Consider the following 16,752-nt stretch of genomic DNA (forward strand, 5'->3'; position numbering starts at 1 on the left):
ATTAAAGTCATTATTTTTATTTATCAAAATTATGCTTAATTGACTTAATTTTTCATTTATTTTCAAACATTTATTTATTTCTGATTTCAAATTTTTAATTTGAATTTTCAAATCGGAGATTGAATGTTTGAAAGAATTATCTTTTGCAAAAGATTTTTATGAAGCTCTTTTTGTCCAAAAATTTTATCATTTGAAAAGAGACAAATATCTTTTCTCAAAAATATTTTCTAATGTTCAAATATTGAAATACAAGTGTGACAACCCAAGATGGGGGTGAATTGGTCAATTAGAAATTTTAGGCTTAATTAAGGGAAGATTAAAAGTTAATCCACTAATTAAACACTAATTAGTTTTACCCTTGTTCAAATAATCATATTAATAAAATCTAGGATTTTGACATTCTAATCATGCACATTTGCTAACCCTTGTTCAAAAAGATATTATAATGTAATTAAGGTCTAAACATTTCAATCAAGTGCATTTACTAACCCTTGTTCAATCAAAATCACAAATATAAGTTAGGTTAGAGATTACCAATCACCACACGTGCAAGAGAAGGAAGGGAAGAGAGAAGGAGACAATGAACACAAGATTTATAGTGGTTTGGCCTATCACAAGACCTACTCCACTCTTCACGTCCGCATGTGAGTTCCACTCTCTCGATCCTCCTTCAAGGCCGGATCAATGAGCCATTACATGACCAAGCTTTTCCATTCTCAAGGGCCAAAGCGAAGCCCATCTGCACGAAGCCTTTGGCGTGAGGACAAACCCTCATATGCCGTCTTCACCTTTTTTAACGGGCCGAAGAGGAGACCCTCGTCTTCACGATTCTTAACGGGCCGAAGAGAAGACTCTTAATGAAGAACAAAAGAAAATAAAAACTCTCATGCCTCTTAATAGGCGGATAAAAACTTTATAAGCTCACAATCACTCCAAGAAAATACAAATGTAAAGCCCTATGGAGTGCCTCTTAATAAGATGTAGAAATGTAAGATCAAAGAGGTTTCTAGCTTTTGATTAAAAACTTGAAGTTCAAAGAGAAAATGGGATTTGATCTTTCTCAAATGTTCAAAAGCTTGTAGAGATAGGTTTTAATGATGTATATATAGTGTATTTGAAAATATGACCGTTTGGGGTAAAACTGTAAATAACTGGCTTGAAAAAGTCAAGCTGAAAATGCCCCAACGGCTACTTTGCTCGACCGAGCCATCGCGGTCGCCCGTCCCTATAGGGCGCCCTTTTATATTTTCAAATTTCTTACCGTCGCGGCCGACCGACCCCATGGTGGTCGCCCGGCGAGGCTAACCTGTTCGCTCAAAAATTCGGCTAAAAAACCTATTCACGGTCGACCGGCCCGTTAAATTTCAAGATGTCCTGAAATTTCAGGTACCATCCCGCGGTCTCCCGGCCTAGCCCGGTCGATCGGCCCTGTATAAAATTCCTTTTTTACTTTAAAAGATCAGGGGCTTTGGGCCATGGTCTTTGGGCTTAAGTCCAAGGCTTTCAAACACATTTTTGGGTGTGTTGATGGTTTTCAAAGATGTAAAATGTTAAGTATAAAAACCATTTGAAAACCTTTTGAAAGTGCATTTAAACATAAAATCAAGAGGACTCCAAATACATTCTAAAAATAAGAACCTTGAGTCTTCTTAGAATGTTTTGGCTCATTTGCACTTTCTTGGACTTCTTCTACTTGGGTGAACATCTTAACCTTGTCTTGGTCTTGTGACTTGTCCTCCAATCTTCAATGCATGTTGAGGTACATGAGGTGTCACCATGGCATGTTCAACTCCAAGCTCCTTCTTGACACTTGCTTAGGGAATTTGTGGGATCTTCATGTTGAGCTTCTTGACTTGATCATCTCCAAATGAGGATGACTCCAATGTAGGTGCAAGCTCTCAGTTCCTTTGCTCCTTGATCCACAAGCCATGTGTTGTGAAGAGTTGTGTAATGACGATTATGACATGAAATTCCTGTATACAACACAAGACTTCAAAGCAACACATTAGTCCATAAATGCTAATCAATTTGATTTGCTAGCATCAAAACAAGAAGGTAAGGTGAATGATTAACCCATGGAAACCCTTGGGCTTACATTCTCCCTCTTTTTGATGGTGGTAAACAAATTAATTAGGAAGGCAGAAGACATTAATCAAATATATGAATAAGCATTTAAATACTATAAACAATGAAGCAATGCTCCCCCTCACTATATGCACAAGTGTAAAATGATATTGTAAACCATGTGGTGCATACAAAATATGGACTACCTAATCAATTCCCAAAACTCTCCCCCTTTTGGCAACAACAAAAATGTAGGGATATGCAAGTGAAAGTGCAAGTGGGGTGTCAAGATGAATGATAGCTTATATAAGCTATATATATGGTTTATGATATAACATTTATGCTCATATGATGCTTATAAAAATAGAAAACAAAGTAAAGTGCATGATAAACCCCTTTTTTTATTATTATTTTTATTTTGATTTAAAGATTTTGCAAGTTTAGCATAAGTATGGGGGCAATAAACCATGTGAGCACATCATAATGGTCTATATAAACATGAGTATATAACTATTTAGCTTTCCCCCTATGTGTTTGTCATTGGCCCTAGGTGAAACCTAGGTGATAGGGCATGACAGGACACTATGATGGAAAAGGTGAATGATCTGAACACTTGAGCTCCATGAGCAACTTTTTAAATATGTAAGTGTCTACTTAAGCAAGGATATGCTCAGATCTATGACACAACCATTTAGGTTCACAAGTTGCTCCATGAGGGGTTCTCTGGACAGTAAGCAAACAAGTCTCTTCAAGAGCATGGATATGCTCTGAATTGTGATATAACTTCTAGAGATCACTTGTTGCTTGCCCTTAGAGATTTACATATGTAAAAATGTAAGCTCCCCCTGATTATGTGCATCCAAATATACATTTGAATATCAAGCACATAGGCCCTTGATTTACATTTAATCACTTTTAACATTTTGAGTTGTTCCATTCAAATGATAGTCACAGATTGAATTGGAATGGATGATTATTAGACATGAGATATTGCAATGAAAAGGGTATAGTCTAATAAACACATGGATAAAAGAGTCAAACCAATAAGGTACATATCCATGGCAACCAAAAAATCATGTATATACATACAAGAACCATAAAGCTCAATATACATGATCACAATGGAAGATTAATACCATGTTGCTTTTATCACTACAAGAAATGATAAAAGTGGTATTTGAAAATCTCTCGAAAGACGTAAAACTGAATTTCTTTACTTCTATCCAGAACTCTTCTACTGATGAATATTTAGAAGAGCTTAGATCAATGCTTGACCCTTTCTTTCATGTAAGGGAGAATCATTTGACAAATCTTTCCTGATTGAGAGATTGGGTACTTGTTTTAAATCTTTCTCCTTCATCAAAGGGTCATCCTTGAAAGGATGAGCATAAAGTGCACATCCCAGCCTTTAGACATAAGTCTTCAATTTCCTTAGTCTCTGTTCATCCTTCACAGTGGAAGAATGTAGAGATAGACAGACGAAAATTGAGTACATCTACCATCTTATTACATCTGGCACGATGGAAGGAGACAAGTACCATAGAGAAGCTGCGAATGACATATGATTTGAGTGGAGTCCTCCGAAGCTAGAATCTTGGAAGAGATGATGGGACATGACAAACTCAAAAATATTTTTAAATCATTTCTCTTCTAAGAAATTGTCATTGGCATTTGATAATTCTTATAATGCAAGGCCTAACAATATGCAATAGCTTAGATATGAATGTAAGAAGCATAGCCATTGGAACTTATCATGATAACATATTTTCATTAAAAAATACATGATAAAAGACTACTTCATAGACAATGAGATGATCATCTCAAGCATTGTCCAATGAAGAAGGGTTCTAGAGATTTTTCAAACTCTAGAACAAGATACTTATCATTGGCAGAGATAGAAACGTATAAGACTATCCAAGATAAGTATAAGGCCAGAGAAGATATGGCACTGAGGCACAGGCAAATGAATCTTGTCAAAAGATGAGAGATGATCTCAAATTTAAAGAATAGGACAAGACCCAACTACAACACGTATGGAGCAATGTGGCTCCACATGAGTATACTTATCATATGTGATGCACATCAAACATCATATGATAAGATGGATGGACAGACATTGAGCATGTATAGCTCTCCCTTTGAAAATGACTCATACAGTGTATGAATCCAAAGGGCTGTCCAACCACAGAGACACTAAGAAATTTAAAGTGAATGATTTACAAACCACCCTTGGGCTACAAATGTAAGTTTGCTACAGGTCATATGATACCAAAAGAGATGACAACCTAGCAAATCATGCTCCCTCTAAATATGTGCATATAATATATGAGTATAACATACAAGGCACATATGGCTTATCATGGTTAAGATGTTGGCTGAAAGCCAAAGAAATTAGTGTTTTAATTAAAGGTGAGTGTACACTCTCCATCTTACTAGTTAAGAGGACTAAGAGTACTAATTTAGTGATTTTTAAATTTAAGTTTACCATTTTTACCATGTACCTGGTAGCATACAAGGGGAAATAACTATATATTATATAGATCATCAAATAAGCTTAAATCTATAGAACTTAGACATTATAACAGGGATCAATAGAATCCCATGTCTAAGAGAGACATCCATAGCTCATGCAATGAGAGCATTCATGGATAATCTACCATGTTTAGACACAAGAATCATGGTCCAAACATCTATGCCTACATCCACAAACCACCATATAAAGATAGAGCAATTAAGCACAAAGTGCAAAAGCCCATGGGAAACCAAAATGTGTGGGATACAAGTGATCCCATCACAATGTGTTGCATGATAACCACTACAATGAGAAACTGTCCAACAATGGTACTAGATTCCTATGACATTTTCAATTTTACTCAATTGAGTTTCATACATTGAATCTGGACTCATTTTCAATTATCTACACAAAAAAAAAATTCATGCAGGACTGTAGAGAATAATCCAAGGACTTCTAGAGAATGTCAAGTGACGAACACCTTGGAGACATGCATTTTAAAAAGAACAACTATGACTAGATAGTTTTATCTTAAGTCATGAGATGATATTCATTTTAAGCTTTTTGGAATACATCAATTTAACCCATAAAGATTTCTTATGCATTTAATGATAAGCATTAAGCACATAAGAATGGGTTTGAAGGACAACTTGGTGCATAGCAATAAACATATTTACTTACCTAGGGCAAAAGAGATGTCTAAGAAAGGATTTGAGTGGATTTCCTTAGACATGGCTTTTAACACTCAATTTTGGTAGAAATGGTATTCCACCTATGTTGAATATTCCAAGATCTAGCAAATGCCAAAATTGTCCTAAATAGAGTTCAAAAAAAGAAATGAATGAACTTGAAAGATCAATTTGAACTCAAGGGCAAAAAGAGATGTCAATTTTCATGAAAGCACACATATGGTTTTCACATTGAATTTCTATTGTGGATTTACTTTGTGGACACTAAGTGCACAAGTGATGTGATTTGCACTTAGATAGGCTTTTCAAGAAAAGATGTTCAGTAGAGCACACAAAGAAAAATGTGGTCATTTAAGCACAAAGAGCAAAGATACAAACTATTAAGAACATGAATAATGATGAGTATCTAATGGTCAAAATTAAAAAGATATATCATTAAACTCATGAAAACTAGATACAAAGAGTATTCAGTGAATTAAAGTATCTAGCAAGAATGTGAATGATAAAACAATTTAGCATAGCCCCTAAACTAACACATTCACAAATTAGTTTAGAGGGATTCTTTTGGAACCCAAAGCTCTTTGATTCCATCTAAGTTTGTTTGTGGGAGTGTACATTTTCTTATCCAAACAAACTTGTTAAATTTCACAATTCTAAGCCTACACTCAGAATTGTGATGTCCAGATCTACCACAATGGGTATAATAGTAATGATTGGTAGATAAGGAACAAATAGAATCACAAGACTTAGAAGTATGTTTATCTTTTTCTTCTTGAAGTCTTTGATTCTTATTAGAGAGTTTTTCATTTATTTGTTCTTCATTTTCACAAACATGTTTACATTTTTCAACAAGTTCAATGTTTGTGATTTCAAGGCTTTTAATTTCTTTATCAAAGGCATTGCATTTTTGAAATAAGTCAACATTTTTATTTATTAAAAATATGCTCAATTTACTTAAATTTTTATTTCTTTTCAAACATACATTTATTTCCAATTTCAGAGTGTTTTCTAATGAAGTCCAAATATCTTTTGCATTGATGCAATTTGAAATATTGTAAAAAATGTTTAGCGTTAAACTACAACACAATAAAATAATTGTCTTTGAGTTCAAGGAAAATAATTTCATATCACCTTCAGTGCATTTCCTTGAAAAAGAAATTCCCTCTTCAATGACATCTAAAATGTCATGATCTATGGATTTGAGATAGGCTAGCATTTGTGCTTTCCAAGATCCATAATTCGTTCCATTAAAGAATGGAGGAATTAGAGAGGATCGGCCTTTCTCAAAATCCATATGGATTGTCACAGATCTTTTCTCTTGTAGATTTTTAAAGCTAAAAAATCTCTTTAAGAGCCTAAGCTCTAATACCAAATGAAATACAAGTGTGACAACCGTAGAGGGGGGGGGGGTGAATTAGTCAATTAGAAATTTTAGGCTTAATTAAGGGAAGATTAAAAGTTAATCCACTAATTAAGCACTAATTAGTCTAACCCTTGTTCAAATAATCATATTAATACAATCTAGGATTTTGACATTCTAATCATGCACATTTGCTAACCCTTGTTCAAAAAGATATTATAATAGAATTAAGGTTTAAACATTTCAATCAAGTGCATTTACGAACCCTTGTTTAATCAAAAGCACAAATATAAGGTAGGTTAGAGATTACCAATCACCACACTTGCAAAAGAAGGAAGCGAAGAGAGAAGGAGACAATGAACACAAGATTTATAGTGGTTCGTTCTATCACAAGACCTACTCCACTCTTCACTTCCGCGCGTGAGTTCCACTATCTCGATCCTCCTTCAAGGCCGGATCAATGAGCCATTACATGACCAAGCTTTTCCATTCTCAAGGGCCAAAGCGAAGCCCATCTACACGAAGCCTTTGGCGTGAGGACAAACCCTCATATGCCGTCTTCACCTTTCTTAACGGGCCGAAGAGGAGACCCTCGTCTTCACAATTCTTAACGGACCGAAGAGAAGACTCTCAATGAAGAACAAAAGAAAATAAAAACTCTCATGCCTCTTAATAGGCGGATTAAAACTTTATAAGCTCACAATCACTCCAAGAAAATACAAATGCAAAGCCCTATAGAGTGCCTCTTGATAAGATGTAGAAATGGAAGATCAAAGAAGTTTTAGCTTTTGATTAAAAACTTGAAGCTCAAAGAGAAAATGGGATTTGATCTTTCTCAAATGTTCAAAAGCTTGTAGAATTAGATTTTAATGATGTATATATAGTGTATTTGAAAATATTACCGTTTGGGGTAAAACTGTAAGTAACTTGCTTGAAAAAGTCAAGCTGAAAAACACCCCAACAGCTAGTTTGCTCCACCGCGGCAGTCGATCGAGCCATCGCAGTCGCCCGCCCCTATCTGGCGCCCTTTTATATTTTCAAATTTCTTACCGTCGCGGTAGACCGACCCCATGGCCGGTCGCCCGGCGAGGCTAACTTGTTCGCTCAAAAATTCGGCTGAAAAACCTATTCTCGGTCGACCGACCCACTGCGGTCTCTCGCCCAAACCCATGACGGATTGTTCCTGACTTTCCAGGAACACCTTCGCGGTCGACCGAATCATCCCGGTCGACCGGCTCGATAAATTTCCAGATGTCCTGGAATTCCGGGTACCATCCCGCAGTCTCCCGGCCTAGCCCGGTCGACCGACCCTATATAAAATTTCATTTGTACTTTAAAAGATCAAGGGCTTTGGGCCATGGTCTTTGGGCTTAAGTCCAAGGTTTTCAAACACATTTTTGGGTGTGTTGATGGTTTTCAAAGATGTAAAATGTTAATTATAAAAACCATTTGAAAACCTTTTGAAAGTGCATTTAAACATAAAATCAAGAGGACTCAAAATACATTCTAAAAATAAGAACCTTGAGTCTTCTTGGAATGTCTTGGCTCCTTTGCACTTTCTTAGACTTTTTCTACTTGGGTGAACATCTTGACCTTGTCTTGGTCTTGTGACTTGTCCTCTAATCTTCAATGCATGTTGAGGTGCATGAGGTGTCACCATGGCATGTTCAACTCCAAGCTCCTTCTTGACGCTTGCTTAGGGACCCTGTGGGATCTTCATGTTGAGCTTCTTGACTTGATCATCTCCAAATGAGGATGACTCCAATGTAAGCTCATGTTCAGCTTCTTGACTTGATCTTCATGCAAGCTCTTGGTTCCTTTGCTCCTTGATTAACAAGCCATGTGTTGTGAAGAGTTGTGTAATGGCGATTATGACATGAAATTTCTGTATACAACACAAGACTTCAAAGCAACATATTAGTCCATAAATGCTAATCAATTTGATTTGCTAGCATCAAAACAAGAAGGTTAGGTAAATGATTAACCCATGGGAACCCTTGGGCTTACAAATATCTTTTGCATTGATACAATTAGAAATTTTCGCAAAAATGTTTAGAGTTAAACCATAACACAATAAAATCATTGCCTTTGAGTTCAAGGAAAATAATTTTATATCTTTTTTAGTACATTTCCTTAATAATGAAAATCCCTCTTTAGTGACATCTAAAAATGTCAAAATCTATGGATTTGAGATAGCCTAACATTTTTACTTTCCAAACTCTAAAATTCATTCCATCAAAGAATGGAGGAATTAAAGCGGATTGGCCTTTCTCAATAACCATTGGATTTTCATAGGTCTTTTCTCTTGTAGATTTTTGAATTTAAAAATCTCTTTAAGGGCCTAAGCTTTGATACCAAATGAAATCCAAGAGTGACAACCCAAGAGGGGGGGGGGGTGAATTGGTCAATTAAAAATTTTGGGCTTGATTAGGTGGAAGATTAAAACTTAATCCACTTAATTGAGCACTAATTAGTCTAACCCTTGTTTAAATAAGCATCGTAATGAAAGCTAGGGTTTAGACATTACTTTATCATGCATTCACTAACCCTTGTTCAATTTAAAACATAAAAACAAGTTAGGGTTAGAGTGTACCAATCACCACATGTGCAAGAGAGGAAGGAGAAGAAGAGTCATCCACAAGGCACAAGATTTATAGTGGTTCGGTCTATCACAATACCTACTCCACTCTTCCAAGTTTACCTCCTTGGGGACTCCACTAAAAATGAGGTTCTTCAATTTCAAACCTCCAAGCCGTACATACACCTCCTCCAACTCCAAAGGGAATAAACCCTTTCTGCACAAAGCCTTGCGAGAGGACACACCCTCTTACAATATCTTCTCCTTTCTTAACGGGCCGAAGAGTAGACCCTCACAATGACTTCACCTTTCTTAACGAGCCGAAGAGAAGACCCTGATCTAGATTCTCCTTTTTTACCGGGCCGAATCGGAGACCCTCACAAATGAAGAACAAAAGAAAAGAAAAAACTCTCAATGCCTCTTAATAGGCGGATTACAAAGTTAATAGCTCACAATCACTCCAAAGAAAGATACAAATATAAAGCCTATGGAGTACCTCTTAATAAAATGTGGAAATACAAGCTCAAAGAGGTTTTAGCTTTTGATTTGAAGATTAAAGCTGAAAAGGATGGGATTTGATCTTTTCATAATGTTTAAAAGCTTGTTTTGATAAGTTTTGATAGTGTATATATTGTGTATTTGAAAATATGACCGTTTGGGGGTAAAATTGTAAAAAACTGGGTTGAAAAAGTCAACCTGCGAAAGCCTCAACGGCTAGTTTACCCGACCGTCACAGTCGACCGGGCCACAGTGGCCGCCTGCCCCTATCGGGCGCACTTTTATATTTTCAAATCTCTTACCGTCGTGGTCGACCGGCCCCATAACGGTCGCTCGGCGAGGGCTACCTGTCCGCTCAAAATTTAAACTCAAAAACCTATCTCGGTCGACCGACCCACGGCGGTCGCCCGCCCAAACCTATGACGGAATGGTTCTGATTCCACAGAACCATTTCTGCGGTCGCCCGGCTCACCCCGGTCGACCGGCCCGCTATTTACTTGCAAGTGCTAGATTCCAGCAACCTTGCCGCGGTCGCCCGGGACACCCCTGTCAACCGGCCCCGTATAAAATTCCATTTTAATTTTAAAAGTTCAGGGGCTTTTTGGCCATGGTCTTTGGGCTTTAGTCCTAGGTTTTCAAAACACATTTTTGGGTGTTTTAATGATTTCCAAAGATGTAAAAATTTAAGTATGAAAATCATTTGAAAACCTATTGAAAGTGCGTTTTTCATAAAATCAAGAGGACTCTAAATACAATCTAAAAATGTATACCACGAGTCTTCTTGGAATGTATCGCTCTTTTGCACTTCCTTGGACTTCTTCGGGTTGAGTGAACATCTTCAACTTGATATGACTCATGTGACTTCTCCTCTAATCTTCAATGCATGTTGAGTGGTACAAGAGGTGTCACCATGGTATGTTCAACTCCAAGCTCCTTCTTGACACTTGCTAGGAACTTGTGGGATCTTCAATAACGAGCTTCTTGACTTGAACATCTTCAAATGAGGATGTCTTCACTGTAGGTGCAGGCTCTTGGTTTCTTTGCTTCTTGATCCACAAGTCATGTGTTGAAATGAGTTGTGTAATGACGATTATGATATGAAAATCCTCTATATAACACAACACCTCAAAGCAACACATTAGTCCATAAATGCTAATCAATTTATGTTTGCTAGCATCAAAACAAGAGGTAAGGTGAATGATTAGACCCTTGGGAACCCTTGGGCTTACAAGTGAGGTTCCAATTACAATAGGACTGCACCAAGGAACATCTCTAACCCCTTATCTTTTTACTCTAGTTATGGATGAACTTACAGATGGTATCCAGGATGAGGTGCCGTGGTGTATGTTATTTGCAGATGACATAGTCTTAATTGATGAAACCAAAGCAGGAGTTAATGCTAAGTTTGAGTTATGGAGAACTACTTTGGAATCTAAAGGTTTTAGACTGAGCAGAACTAAGACAATATAGAGTGCAACTTTAGTAATGTAAGGAGGCGGGGCGAGGATTTAGTAAATATGACTGGGCAGGAGGTACCTAAGAGGGATATCTTTCGCTATTTTGGTTCAATCCTACATCAGGAATGAGAGATTGAAGAGGATGTTTACCACAGAATAAGAGCAGGTTGGTTGAAGTGGAAGTATGCTTCCAAGAGTTCTTTGCGACCGTAAAATACCTACCAAGGTGAAGGGAAAGTTTTATAAGACAGTTCTGAGGCCAGCCATGTTGTACGGCTCGGAATGTTGGGCCACCAAGAAGCAGCATTTGCATAAGATGAGTGTAGCGGAGATGCGAATGTATAGATGGATGTGTGGCTAAATAACGTTTAGACCGAATTAAAAATGAAGACATCCGTAAAAAGGAGGGGGTGGCACCAATTGAGGAGAAGATGAGAGAGCACCGCTTAAGATGGTTTGGGCATATCCAACGTAGGCCTTTCGATGCTCTAGTGAGAAGAAGTGACTCATGCCAAGTTGATGTAGTAAAAAGAGGCAGGGGCAGACTGAAAACAACTTGGGTAGAGACTGTGATGAAAGACTTGAGGGCTAGGAACATAACAAAAAATATGACCTTGGATAAGAGAGAATGGAAGAAAATGATCCATGTAGACGAACCCAACTAGTGTCAGGATTAGACTTAGTCATTTTGAGCCGGGTAGATCCTTTCACCTTCTTCATAAAATTTTTCTAAAGGATTCATTTAGCCGACCACAACTAATTTGGGATAAAGGCTTAGTTGAGTTGAGTTGAGTATGGTTATCCAAATTGACCCCTAACCAAAGGATTAAGGCCTTCAATAGCATATCAAACTTCGGAGAAGGATTCTCTAAGCATGCTAGTGAGGTTATTAGTCCAAAAGAAGTTCTCGGTTCAGATTCTTCAGAACCGAAAGATCTTATTCTTCAAAGGAATCAGATCTTTGAAATCCGTGTATAGTCGATGGTTCAGATTTGTATTTTTTTTCTTTTGTTTATTTGTTTGGATGGAATAAAGGGTACCAGATCATTTAAGTGACATTCATAATAGAAAGTAAGGTGATCATAAGCTGACAATCGGTTTTTTCGTGATGATCAGAATCTGTTGTGGCTCGGACATGGATTTTGGTTCCTTTGAAAAGATTCAACACGAATTGTATGCAGATGCAATTTCTAACTATAATTTCAACATCTTCACAAATATACTTCAGATCTGGTGTTGAGTATTTAATTATTACAGATCTTATAACTATCTAGTTTCAAAATCCAAGTCCCTTAATAGGAACCGTGACCAGAAGTTAATCACGACTAGTCCAGAAAAATCCTGATGATAGGCCTTGGATCCTTCATTAACTCTTAGATATTGTGACCAAAGGGATTCTCTGCTTATAAAAGTGTCTGTAATATGGGAGAATTGATCTAGATCTGGAAGGTACCTACTGGCGTTCAAGATCTGTGATGCTAGTCACAGTGAATTCACAAAGATCTGTAGCTATAGCTCATATTGGGCATGGATCCGGCTAAATCCTATTTGGCCTTGCTGGTTTTTCTATGGATATGCAGCTTAGAGGATGGAAGTATGGAACTATGTCGAGGCAAACAATGAGATGGAATTTGAAAACAAGATCTGGAAGAAATCACAACAGGTTTCCAGATCTTGATCGCCAAACTCAGTTGATCTGGTTGCCCAAACTGAGATTAACAACCTGGACTGTAATTCATGTATCTATCTCTTCTAGCTCCTTTAAAACATTCTAGACTTGCAGATTCGTTATAGATCCAAGTAAGACAAAGGAATTGAAAGATTACCTTCAGGTTCTAGAAAATTTGAGAGTTCCAATCAAATGTCAAATGAACTCCACGTCAGATCGACACAATCGTATGAGCAGTAATAGCAAATTATGGGGTTGAGCAATTTTCTGGTACATTTTTCTGTTCCAGGCCTTATCTGGAATGCATGTATGCTGGGGACAAATTGTCCCCTTTCTGCGCTTTCTTTGGATATTGAATAAAATTAAATCCCTTTAAAAAAAAACATTATGGGTTGAGCCTGTAGCTCAATGGTTGAGGCTGTGTCTCAACCTTGAGGTCACAGGTTCGATCCCAACTTACCTACAAAAAAAAATAAAAAATAGCACATTAAATCTGAACTGTTGCACATGATTTTTTGTTATTCATGAACGATTCATGCAAATGAAGGATCCAGCAAGATGTCTGGATCAGGAATGATGAGGAATCCTTGCTAACAAAAGGATGGTATTGATGGTGAATTGGTGGTAAAGCTGAAGAGATCTGCTTCCAAACTCCCTCTCCACAAAAATTACAAACGTCTTCTTCCCAAGAATTCCCTCCAAGAAACTCTAGACTCTAGATCTTAGATCTAGCTCCCCAAATTCAAAACACACATTAAAAAACTAACTAGAAGATACAGGGAAAGGTGGCTTATATAGTAGCCCCATTATAAATGTAAAGTTCATAATCTACCCTTAGTGAATGAATGAGCAAGCCATGTGACTTAGCACATGTGCCTTATTGAATCATGTGAGCTAATGAACTTGAAAACTTGTTAATTCTTCAAAGAACTTTCTCCCAGCCCTTCAATTAAATAGGCTGGCCCACCACACTTGGCATGGAAAAGAGGATGCCAAAATCCCACTGCATCACTCTCCCCTTCTTAGGCTCGACCTCGAATTCCATTTGCCGCACCCCAAGCTTTTCTTTCCTTTATTTTTCTCACGTGCCCAACTCAAAGAAGGAAAGCCTTCTCTTGAGTACTTTCTGCTGTTTAACACTTTTCTTGCAAATGTAGTGGTAGGTAGAAGCAACTGTCAACCCCAAATCTGTCCCTTTGTGTAATTTGTCCATGGGAAGCAAAGGACCTTACACCGGTAGAGGGAACACTTCATAGAAATCATCCAGGAGTGTCCTAAACTCCTTGGGGAGTACCAATAGGTTCTCAACCCATGTTTCAGCAACCCTTCGCTCCTTCAAATCGTGGCTGATTGCACCCACCTTCAACTCATCAAACGTCTCTTGAATGGTAATCTTCTTCTCACCTTCAATTTAGTTTTTCAAGGGGAACTATCACACCTTCATCAACACAAGTACTTTGTATTTCTTCTTTCAATTTCCTCTGTGAACATGCAACTATACTCTTCTTTTTCTCAGTTGGACTGAACTTGTTGTCTCCTTTGGATGGAACTTGCGCAAACCTCTTGTCGCCAATGTGGAAAGCTTATGTGTTGGCAAACCCGTCATACATCACTTTTCAAGCATATTGCTATGGCCTTCACAAAAGAAGATGACATGCATTCATATCTATTATATCACACCACACATCATCCATATATGTGTTTTCAATGAAAAATGATATTAGTCAACAAGTAGAAACCATTAGCTCATCGGAGTTGTTGAGCCACGTCATGGTGTAAGGATGAGTATGTGGAACGGTGTGTAGGCCTCTAGCTGGCGAACCGTGTCACTAGCCAAGACATTTTCGTAACTTCAGGAGTCGACGATGACCTTGCATAGCATCCCATTAATTGTGCACAAAGAAAAATTATGGTTGCGAAGTAGCTCTTCATCTCGTTGTTTTGGAGTCAAGTAAACCCTCCTAGTCACCAAGCTTTGTCCAACCTCATCAGCCTCTTGCACGTAAGTTCCCTCGGCTTCATTATCCGTTCCTTGCTCACGTTACCCTTCAATTTCCTCAACCAAAAGTGTATCATCTTGTGTGTCTAAATGCTGCTTTTGTTTAGGAACTTCTCCCAACTATGCCGCATCCAAGGCGCCTGACAGGAGGTCTAGGTGCTGAATTTTGTACTTGTGCGCCTTGAGTCACTTGTGTGCGAATGGCCGATTAGCATTAGTTGCACTTGCAGGGATATCAGTAGATTGTGGCTTTGGAATTGTAGAAGGTGGACCAATAGCTTGCTTAACCAGATGTGGAGCAGTTCCAAAGGTGGCAGATGATGAACCGGCTCTATAGGATGTTTTCTTTCATGACTTTTCCACAAACTGTGCTTAGAAAATGCAGCTGACGTCGTGTGGAACTTGTGCACCTGTAAAACCTTAAAGATAGAAGGCCTTAGGCTACTCATATATCTAGCAAGTTGTTGATCTTGAGTCTCCCTCAATTGGAGGCTCATCGAGTCTCTCTCAAAAAGCTATCAACAACCAATCAAAAAACTGTTTAATAAATTGAGCAGTGCCATTATCAAAACAATGGAGTGTAGTTATAATTCCCCTATATAGACAAAGTCACATTCAGTTTAATCTCATGTTATTATATTAATTGTACTTCAAGTTAATAAATTTTAGACTAATCCACCCTTATAATCATCACATCCACACTAAGCACAATAAATTAAGTAAACTTCAACAGGTTTCATTTGCTAATTTGTCTAAAATATTTCCTTTGAAACTTGTCAGACATTATTTGTTGGTTCCTGATGTGTATCAGGTTTTGAATACTATTCCAGGTGATGTAGTGGTCCACATATTTCTTCCTGAACAACGAGCATTCTACAACTTGGAAGAATTCTATGGAAATGCAACACTAATTGAATTGCCCTTCGATACTCAAACTGGATTTCGCAAGTGAAGGTTTTTACAACAAAGGTGCGAAGCTTCTGATTGATGCAGATCATTCTCTACTGCAGAAGGCCTACTCTCAGCTGTTAGAATTTCTCACGTGGACTACTCATAAGGCTTCTTGCACTTCCTTTGATTGGTCAATCCTCTTCCAGCTGAGGAGCCAACGTGAGCGTGCTTTCATTGATGTGACAAATTCTCTCAGTAGTTCCTCCTGATGTTGTAGGTGAATGTTGTTCGTTTCTTAATTCCTTTATTTTCTTAGTGGGAGCACTTACTTCTGTAAGAAACTTTATCATGAGCAGGAAAGAATGCTCAAGGAAAAGCCTTGTAGATGATACAGCTCCTTGAGAAATTAACCCTCTGCAGCATAACTCTTGCATGAATGAGAAACAGGCATATAAGTAACAAATTTTTAACAGTAAATTTTATTCTGATTCGCGAAGGGAGGGACACCGGTCAGAGTATCCAACTAATCGGAGGGTAGTGCTGCAACGGGCGGGAAAAAAGACGCCAGATGAGGTTTACAGCATATTATAGAGGGAAGATAGCCATCAACTCTCCAGTTGGACAGTAGGATCGGAGAAGGGCAATTCCTCATTCTTAAAACAAGCATTCTTGGACCAAAGAGTCGGGTGGGAAAAGGGGGAGAGCTCTCCTGTTAGCCCAAGGGTTCAAAAATTACATGTGTTTTGATGATTTGCAAAACCAAGTTGATTATTAAATCATCCTGGACTAATGCCTTGATGTTTGAGTAAAATTACCTAAGCCCAGAAGTGGTGATCCAAGTACCTCAAGCGCCACTGTGATTGAAAAGCAAGAGCAAGGGCATGATGTCCATGTAATCGAGAATCGAAGGTGAAGCCGGAACCATCCAAAGGAGACAAACATTTGTAATGTTTGATCAACCTAGGATTTAACTAGTAGAATAGTGATAAGTAGTGTTTGGTTGCCAATCTCTTAAGAGTAAGGGGAGCGGGTGTC

General features: G+C 37.9%; 1 protein-coding gene across 3 annotated transcripts in view; it reads left to right on the forward strand.

Moving 5' to 3' along the window:
• LOC143863532 (protein Iojap, chloroplastic-like) overlaps positions 1-16,194 on the forward strand; it is a 53,229-nt gene extending 37,035 nt beyond the window's left edge. For 2 of the 3 annotated variants that reach the window (XM_077374227.1, XM_077374235.1), the window contains exon 6: positions 15,657-16,194. In XM_077374227.1, the coding sequence (XP_077230342.1) occupies positions 15,657-15,778 (122 nt within the window). In that variant the 3' untranslated portion in view covers positions 15,779-16,194. Of the gene's footprint in view, positions 1-15,637 lie in introns of all 3 variants that reach the window. The other variant, XM_077374244.1, reaches the window with a different exon arrangement.
• The last annotated feature ends 558 nt before the right edge of the window (positions 16,195-16,752 follow it).

This window comes from Tasmannia lanceolata, unplaced genomic scaffold (genome assembly GCF_043159265.1).
Source record: "Tasmannia lanceolata isolate RefF3 unplaced genomic scaffold, GAP_Taslan_0.1 ptg000003l, whole genome shotgun sequence".
NCBI lineage: Eukaryota > Viridiplantae > Streptophyta > Magnoliopsida > Canellales > Winteraceae > Tasmannia > Tasmannia lanceolata.